The sequence below is a fragment of the Ciona intestinalis genome, chromosome 3 (genome assembly GCF_000224145.3).
Source record: "Ciona intestinalis chromosome 3, KH, whole genome shotgun sequence".
In the NCBI taxonomy this organism is placed as follows: domain Eukaryota; kingdom Metazoa; phylum Chordata; class Ascidiacea; order Phlebobranchia; family Cionidae; genus Ciona; species Ciona intestinalis.
This window is the reverse complement of record NC_020168.2, coordinates 2,720,109-2,729,308: the sequence shown is the minus strand read 5'-3', so window position 1 is coordinate 2,729,308 and position 9,200 is coordinate 2,720,109. Positions and strand designations below refer to the sequence as shown.

Here is a 9,200-nt window from a genome sequence, read left to right as displayed (position 1 = left end):
TCCTGAAATTGTGAATTGGAAAGTGAAAGAAGAAATTATAAGCTAATGGTTATGGGTTCTTTTTAAACAATAATAAAATAACCACAAATCGCAAAATTCAAAGTCTATCAGTGTTCCTTTCTTTAACATATGGTATGTATTACATTTATTCTTTCATGTATTAAACAGTATGCTTAAGCATAACCATAAAATATTTTTGTTTTAAGCACATTGTGTCTAAAATTTCCAAAACCTATATTTGCATTACAGCAGCATTCATCTTACAGTTTGAAGCCTGAATGAATGGAACATACACCAAAGGTTAAACTCTCACACGAAACATTTTGAAAGCCAGCATCTCGCATCATTTGAGAAAACTGACTTCTTGAGGGAAATTTCCGGATGCTCTCAGCAAGATACTGATAAGATTTCCAATCTCCAGAAATGACTTCACCCATCACAGGTATCACTTGGAAAGAGTATGTATTGTACAAGTTTCTAAGGTAGGGGTTTTCAACCTCACTGAACTCCAGGCACAAGAACCTTCCTCCAGGTTCCAATACCCTATAAGCTTCTTTTAGTACTTTATCAATGTGTGTGCAGTTACGAATTCCAAAAGCAATTGTGTATGCATTAAATGAGGCGCCAGGGAAGCAAAGATCATCTGCACTGCAACAAACCCACTTTAAATGTAAGTTTTGAGTCTCTGCTCGTCGCTTGCCAACTTCCAGCATATTTGGGTTTATATCACACACAGTTACATTCGGTTCAGGACAATCATGCTGTAGTTTGACCCTTTTGATGAAGCGAAAAGAAATGTCCCCTGTCCCCCCTGCGCAATCCAAAAGTTTAGTTTTGTCACAAGGGTTTAAAACGGTGATGAGTCGATCTTTCCACAACCTGTGTATTCCAGCGCTCATGACGTCATTCATTAAGTCGTAATTTCCCGCCACTCTGTCAAAAACTTCATTCACTTTCTTAGGTTTTTCCTTTACAGTTACATTTTTAAACCCAAAGTGCGTGATTTCAGGATTCGCATTTTGAGTACCGACGTTTCTATTTAATCTTGTAATCGGTTCAAAACACCGAAAGGCTTTTAAACGCGACACAAAACGCAAGTTGTTTGTCATAGCCATTTCCACAGTATACACTTTTATACAACCCTTCCTTTTTTACCTATGTAGCAGTTTCATGGTCAGGCAGCCAGTTATGCTGTGTGAATATCAAGACATGTCAACCTTCGAAAAAGATAGTACCGCATGACACAGTATTATTGGCGACTACAGAACGTAAGTTATAGCCACAGAAATAAAAAAGAGTAGAACGCGCAACTTCCCAAAACCGTGATATATTCTTTTTTCTATTTACGTGACCACCAACTCCGTCCCCATTTCGCTTGGTCTCCATTGTAAAAGATAGGCGCACAGTGATTTTAGGAGGTTTTAGGTGTTTATTTTAAAAACTACACTAACTATTCTACTTTATTAGGCCAGTTTAGTTTTTGGTAGGTTAACGCCTACACTTTAGCGCTTGTTTGGGAAAATTAATTATTTTATAAATTTAATTAAAAACGTTTAAACAAACGGTTTATTGGAAATATATATATGTCTGGAAATATTTATTTTTTCCTATAAACTTAAATTAAGTCAAAAAAACAAAGAAAAACTACATAAAACGTCCTGGCTTCCATTGACTACTATAGTAAACGGGAACGAGTCGTGAAAAAGAGAGAGTGTATCACGCTATCTCCTTTACCGATATTAGAGATGCGCGTTCTATTCTTTTTTATTTCTGTGGTTATAGCACTGTCATTCTGACAAAATTTAAACCGCAATCAGGAGGCAGTGTTGCCAAATCAAAGAAGTGCAGTTTGTTTTTTTTTCCCACCACTCATATATTCTACACATTTACGCCGTGGTAAATTACTTAAAATCACGGCAAAGTATAAATGCATATAGAAGGAAAGAAAACAGTTTGTTATATACTATACAGTAGGGTGGGGCAAGATGAGACACTTTTTCATTCTATTTTCTCATAGATATCTAAACATATGTTTAGATATCTATGATTTTCTTCTCCCATTTGATAGTAAATATATATAGACCGTTGGTAAATCTCTAAAACACGGTCGGGATATTTGAATATTATGTGCCAAAGGAGTCTCATCTTCCCCGCAGTACTATACTACCATAATATTCTTTAACACAGCTGCGAGGTAAGATAGAATATCGTTGTCACCTAAATCCTATATTTACGATCGTTGTTTTTGAAACATTAACAACGCTGTTTCAAGAGTGGCAGGTCATGATTACATAATTATGTAAATATTCGTTGTTTATTACTTTATCTTCGCGTGGTCGGAAAACGACAGTCGTTAAAATACGGGTGTTCATACACCTCATGTCAGCTTACGAGTTATCATAAATGTTACTTTGTAGGTGATTATTTTTTGGAATTTTTGTGTTTTTCTATGTATGGCTGATAATTTGGACAACCCATTAGTGATCAGCACTAGGTTGGAGCAATTGCCGTTAAGTGTCTTGTTCAACAACACATACGCCCACAATGGTAGCAACGACGAGTCTTGAGCCCATTGCCTCTGGGTTAGAGGCAGGCGCGGTAACCAATTTGCCACGGCGCCGAAATGCCCTGTAAAGCGACCGCGTTTTGTTTTCATCAGGGCCAGCAGCTTTTTATATCGTGGATGTCCTGTTGCGTATCCATCATGAGTAGGCGTCACCACAACCTCAAGAAATATCTGGAACTAGATTGCAGACAATATATACCAGCGTCCGGACTCATATATAGCTTATGGTTGCGTAATTGTTATAAATGTTTTTACATTACGATCATATTCATTGAATATTTCAAGTTTAACCACAGTATAGTAAACCACTATTTGCGCATGAGTGCATATAGTTACATTTCGTGACAACTATTCACGCATGAGTGCACAGTTGCACTTCGCCCGGTAGTTCAGCCGACAATGCAGTATGACTGTTCGAGGCAGAGTCCGTATATAAACATTTGTATGTAAGAAAAACGATCACGAAAATGATTTCGTAGTGTACAGTGACACATTTATGTTAGTTTAGCGAATTTAACTGAAAGGTGATCACGTGTTCTCGTTAGCGTATACTATCACTTTAGTGAGCTATGGTTTAACTACATTTACTTTGGATGTAGCATACTCTTAGTAAACTAGCGCTATACCCTATAATCAGACACCAATGTGCAAGAAAAGAAAGAAAATAGAACTAGCTGTTCTTAAATGAGATTTATGGTAGGCCATGACCGACTGCGTAGACTTTTTACGATTGCAGATAAATAGGGTGGGGGAAGATGGGATACCTTTTTAGTCTACTTTCTCGTCCAATTTGGTAGTAAACAAAGAAGATTCAAAGAATTTTAAAAGTATCCTCACGACTCCTTAAAACCGTTGGTAATTGTTGTAAACACAATCAGGATATTTAGATATTGTGTGCTAAGGGTGTCCCTTCTTCCCCTATCCCACTATATATTTATTGGCTCACTTTCTTAACATGTAAACCCGATAACCTTTATTAAACATATTTACCCTGCAATGTATAGTTAATACGGCGAGAAAAGGTCGCACATGTTTTCATTCTCCTTTATCGTACATTTTGGTATTACCATAATTACCTAAACAGGTATCTATGGTATTACCAAATAAACATTTATACAAAAGCACCGCACATTTTGTCGATAAGACAACGAAACCAAAATCACCGTTATTCAGTCCCAGTAATTTTTGTACACTGTTGTGTAAAGTTGAGAGCAGTTATCATTCATTTTGTATATCACAGAATTAAGTTATGTACTTATCCTACAAATTATGTATAGAGTGGGGTGGGGGAAGATGGGACACCTTTAGCACATAATGTCCGAATATCCTGACCGTGTTTTAAACAATTAACAACGACTAATCAAAGTCGTGGGCATATAGTTTTATAACTCTATGAATGTTCTGTGTTTACTACTAAATGGGGCGAGAAAATAGAGTTAATAGGTGTCCCATCTTCCCCCACCCTATACTGTATATTAATTATATCAAAACTCTTATATGGATAATATGCTAAAATATGTCCTAACCATGCCAATAAAGTATCCAAAAACGTTTTTTTTTCTACATGAACGTTTAGTTTTATTGTTATGGCGAAATATCTTGTAACGAATTTTATATTAAAAACGAATACAAAAATAAAAAGCACTTTAAAATAAAAACGGCATTTTTAATGAAAACGAAAATTTAAAACAAAAATAAAAACAAAATTTACAATGAAAACGAAAATTCCGGTAAAACCTGTTCTTTATATAGTCATACTAAACCGCTATATAGTCATACTAAACTAGAATTGGAGAGAGAGACTCTTGCGTGTAGAAACGCCATGACAACCAACTATTTTTTTTAAATAAATCTTTGCACGATAACTTTTCTTCGTTTAAAGCTATAAACAAACCATAAGAAAACGAAAAGTGTGCATTACCCAAATGTAATCGGCCCAAGTTAACCTACCATATCCAAATGTGAAACACAGCGTAATCAAACAAAACGCTTGTTCAGAAAAGATAAGCAAAAAATATTTTACACTCATTTAGTGAGTTAGGTGCGTGTGAGTCAAATTTAGGCTTAGATCAGTTATGGCAGCTTACATAAAATGTTAACCGGTATATTGCAATTTTAAATCGAATTTGAATCGGACAGTGTAAGCTATCCATGCAGATTTATATTTTATATAAATAAAATATTTGTTAACCTAGTTTTGTTCTGATATCTGAAATAATGGCTAAATGTAGATTAAATAGCGGAATAAGAGTGACAAACAGAATGAAGTAAAAGTATTTTTTGTTCCAAGATTGTAATGTACCTGCAATTTGGCTTGTAGTCACTAATACAATTTCACAACGGAAAATACATCACGCCTCCATGACGGTTATAGTCTTGAAATGAAACAAAAAACAATTCGTGGCTATGACGTAAAGCAGAAGTCTGCTGTAGCGTCAATTAAAAGAAACAGAACGGAAAAGGGACTATTATTAAACAATACAGCACGTCACTGCGGCAGCAGCATATGGTTTATGGAAAAGCAAATAACAACAGTATATGTCCTAGTAACATTTTGCACGCACAATGTAAGCTAGCTAGTTTATGCAGATTTATATCGTTATTTAGTGCAACTTATATAGATAAAATAGGTATTAACTTAGTTATGTTCCGATATCTGAAATAAAGGCCAAGTGTAAGTTAGATGGCGAAGAAAAACAGTGACAAACAGAATAAAAAAAAGGATTTTTTGGTTTCAAAAAGTTTCTAATGTGATTTTTAAGTGGTATACTTGTATTTTCTTTTAAACTGTGCATAAAGTTGTAAGACTATATACAGTAATAACATTAAACAAATTTACAGGTAAACAACTAGTGTCCTGAAATGCCCTTCAGGTTTAGATATCGGAGGTGTATTTACTTATTATTGGGCCTCCTCACTGCAGTAAGTGTAATAGTGTACAACAAGAAATTATATGCTAAGGAAATTTGGACTAATGAAAATACCACCACGAATGCAATTAAAAAACATACCGCCCCTTCTGCTGTAATACTGCTAACACAGCGTCGATCTGGATCAAGTATTGTTGGTGAATTGTTCAACCAGTATGTGAACGTGAGCTACTTTTACGAACCCCTTTTTCCATTCGACGACACCTGTGAAAGGTCTTTACAAAATCAGACCCTAAAAACGATTCAGCACATAGCGGGCTGTAAGCTGACACATTTGCCAAAGTTGTATGGTGAAGCATTCAATGTTACCAACCGCGACGATAAATATTCAAGGTACGTAAAAGTAATAAGTATTTTGGTTACATGTGAAATCACCTATGATATACGAAAACAGCATGTCTCCAAACTATTTTAACAAAGGCAGATTTCCACTTAGTAAAATGTTTACGATATGTAAATACTCTAACCATGATGGCCTATAATACGATATGTACATACTCTTTACAGTATAGAGTCTAACCATGGCCTACTCAATACGATATGTACATGTAACGTCAAAATCATCTCACTGTATCCAGTTAATGTGTTTTCTCCGTTTTGTGTTTCCTTTTCCGTTATGTGGCGTTTTGACTTCTTTCACGTGTTTCTACTATTTGTTTTACTCACAATCATTCTCCCGTAATTACCAATTGGGCGTATATTGTGTCACGTGAGCGGCTGCAGGCATACCGAGGCGCAGAGGCGCAGCCGCTTAGAAAAGCCAGAACGTGGTCAGTTCTCTCTCGGGCTTCTTACTGTATGCAACTGTTTTAGATTCTCTGTTCTACCTTTTAGTTGTGTCTTCAGCAAGTTTTATATGAGTTGTGTTTTGAGCAAGTTTTATACGTATACAAACTATAGCTTTTATCGCCTTCAATTAAAGAGCTTTTTATAATATCAGTGGGATTGTGAGTAGGCCTAGCGGTAGGCCGTTAAAGCAGGGTGCCTGAACCTCCCTAACGAAAAATTCTCGTTACATACATACTCTGCTCTAATGAATTTCAGGTGCAAAGAGTATAGTGTATGCTTCGCAGGCTATACAAGAAGCAAATACAGCGCATACCTCACACGCGATGCTCAAATTTGCCACACCACGGAAGCCCATCAACAATGTCCTGCACCGATTGACTTGGACCGTTTATCTTCCCATTGCCGTAGTAGCATCATGGTTGCTATGAAAGTCATATACCTGTGCAGGCTTGAATGGATCACTCCGCTGCTATTAAGTAAGCAAAGCATTGTGAAGATTGTACATCTTGTAAGGGATCCTAGGGCAATCATTAATTCCAGGATACCTCAGAGAGAAACAAACTCTGCGGTAAACAAAGCAAGATTCGGAGTCATAAGGTAAATAATATATTCCTGATTGTTTTTTAACAATTAAAGGGACATGCCAACGAAAATTTAAAATATGTGCATTGATAGAAACGTTCAAATTTATTTTAAAGATAATACCAAAACTTCAAACAACAAAACGGGAAGTCCGACGCTGTAGGACGGTTGGTTAGCACGCCTGCCTTCAACCCATCAGAGCCAATCGGTTCAAGACTTTTTCTTTTTGGGCATATGTGTCCTTTGGCAAGACACTTAACGGCAATTGCTCTAACCCAGTGGTCACTAATAGTTTGTCCAAACCAAATGATCAGCCACCTATTAAAAAATGTAAAAACACTAATCACCCACAAAGTTGCATACATGGTAACTCGTAGGCTGGGCATGAGGTGTATGAAACAGAACACCCGTGTTATAACAAATGTCATTTTTCCACCACACGAGGTTAAAGTAAGTTACATTCATTCTTTATACCAAATCCAGTAGAAAATTTAGATTTCTTTAATATAGTTTAAAAACTACGATCGGTCAAAGTTTAGTGCCCTTTTTTTCTTTTAGAAATTTTTACTTCAGCGTTTTTTTACGAATTTTTTTTAGAAGCTTTTTCGTTTATTGACACTTTGGTGATACCTTTAGATCACATTCGAGCACCTCTACAATTTTTTTGCTGGCATGCTCATTTAGCAACGCGCTTTTGGATTCACGAGGCTACAGTAATATAATTCTGTAAATATTCTATTGTTCACTCCAGAATGGGACGACAAGAGAGAATAATAATAAAACCATGGCCAACCCTAGCCTACCATACAATACTTAACAGGAAACACCAATATTTTTACCTTTCATTGTTGCATACAAGATGCTAATCAAAAGTTGTTTATTTCATGACAGGTTCTATGCCCACCAAATATGTGACCAACTGTCAAGTAATGTCGGCTACGCAGATACGGTTGTTGGTAGCATTGTACCAAGGAAAAGTTATCTGCGAATTCGACATGAGGACTTTGCTTTAGAGCCAATACAAGTTTCTGAGAACATTTACAAGTTTTTGTCACTTCCTTTTCGAGAAGGCATGAGAAGGTGGGTTCTAGATGCAACTACTTCCAATACACAGACGTCAGAACTGAAAACCGGTGACCAAGGTACAAAAAGAAACTCAAAAGAAATCGTTTCTGCATGGAGAGGAAAGTTATCATTCGAAGAGGTAGATGTAATACAAGAAATATGCAAAGATTCTTTAAATAAACTTGGTTACAAAATATTTAACACAGAAAAGGAATTACAGAATGTACAAGAACTTCATTTCAAACCCAAAGTTTAAAGAGTCAAAACTGTGTATAAAACTGTTTAACCTTTTATTTTTAGCCAAAAGCCAACTTTGAAACACAAAAGTGTTTTTCAGTGAATTACTAGAATTTACAATCCAATAAATTTTAACGTTTTTAAATTATTGTGTGTATTTTCGTCTATTTTTATACTGACTGCTAGGTAGTTTATCATCATTCACCTACCACCTTTTTCTAAATGGTATAAAACGTAACCTACGTCCGGGAGATGGGGCTAAAGAGTAGCGAGTTTATACTGATTTGTTTTGCCTGGTAAGTCATAAAGGCACATCTCCGTTGCTATAAACAAAACCATAACCACCACCGTCTTATTGGCAAAATTTGTCGTTTAACTTTGATTTTATATTTTACGTTTTATACTAAATTGTGTACAACTATACTACGGATAGAAAATAATGAAATCGTGATATAGGGCAACAAAGCCCATAAAACATTTAAAATATAACATGAACCTCAAAACACAATCCTTTATGTGAATTTATATAAACGATTTATTTGTTCTGGTCATCTGTAGTTGAAATCAACACGGTAGAAATCTGGCACCTGTGTTGTATGAACCACGGTCGCTATCGCCTTGTCTTCACACGCGATGTTAGCGAAAGAATGCAAGCCGTACAAGAAGAAGGCTATCGCCTAGGTTTACTTTGAGCGCTGGGCAATTTTATAAGATATCAAGCGAAGGGTCGGTTGGGACGTATTGTCCCAGAAACAACGACTGAGGAACTTATCTGTTAGGTATTTGTAAAGTAAAACTTAAGTTATTCTGGAAAGTTATAGTCGTTTATAAACCGGTAGACATGCTGATGTTGCTATTTAGTTCATTTATTTAGGAAGGTATGGTAATCGGAGAAGGTCGGGCTTAAGCAAAGAAAAGATTTGTTTTTCAACAGTGACTCGGTTTATGCTGGGCAAATTTGGTTTGTGATAATAAAACCAGACTTTCTTGAAAGCAAAAGGGAACTGCGGGAGCGATCCACGCACGTAACT

At 36.1% G+C, this 9,200-nt stretch overlaps 2 protein-coding genes across 2 annotated transcripts; one reads left to right on the top strand and one right to left on the bottom strand.

Moving 5' to 3' along the window:
• Positions 1 to 3: 3 nt before the first annotated feature.
• Positions 4 to 1,269, bottom strand: LOC100179275 (2-methoxy-6-polyprenyl-1,4-benzoquinol methylase, mitochondrial). The gene has a single exon (XM_002121519.5). The coding sequence runs from the start codon at positions 1,113 to 1,115 to the stop codon at positions 261 to 263; it is 855 nt and encodes a 284-aa protein (XP_002121555.1). The 5' UTR covers positions 1,116 to 1,269; the 3' UTR covers positions 4 to 260.
• A 4,120-nt stretch (positions 1,270 to 5,389) lies between these two features.
• Positions 5,390 to 8,672, top strand: LOC100179226 (carbohydrate sulfotransferase 1-like). The gene is made up of 3 exons (XM_002125575.5): positions 5,390 to 5,829; positions 6,541 to 6,882; positions 7,759 to 8,672. Exons 1-3 carry the CDS (start codon positions 5,429 to 5,431, stop codon positions 8,186 to 8,188), a joined length of 1,173 nt encoding a protein of 390 aa, XP_002125611.3. The 5' UTR covers positions 5,390 to 5,428; the 3' UTR covers positions 8,189 to 8,672.
• The last annotated feature ends 528 nt before the right edge of the window (positions 8,673 to 9,200 follow it).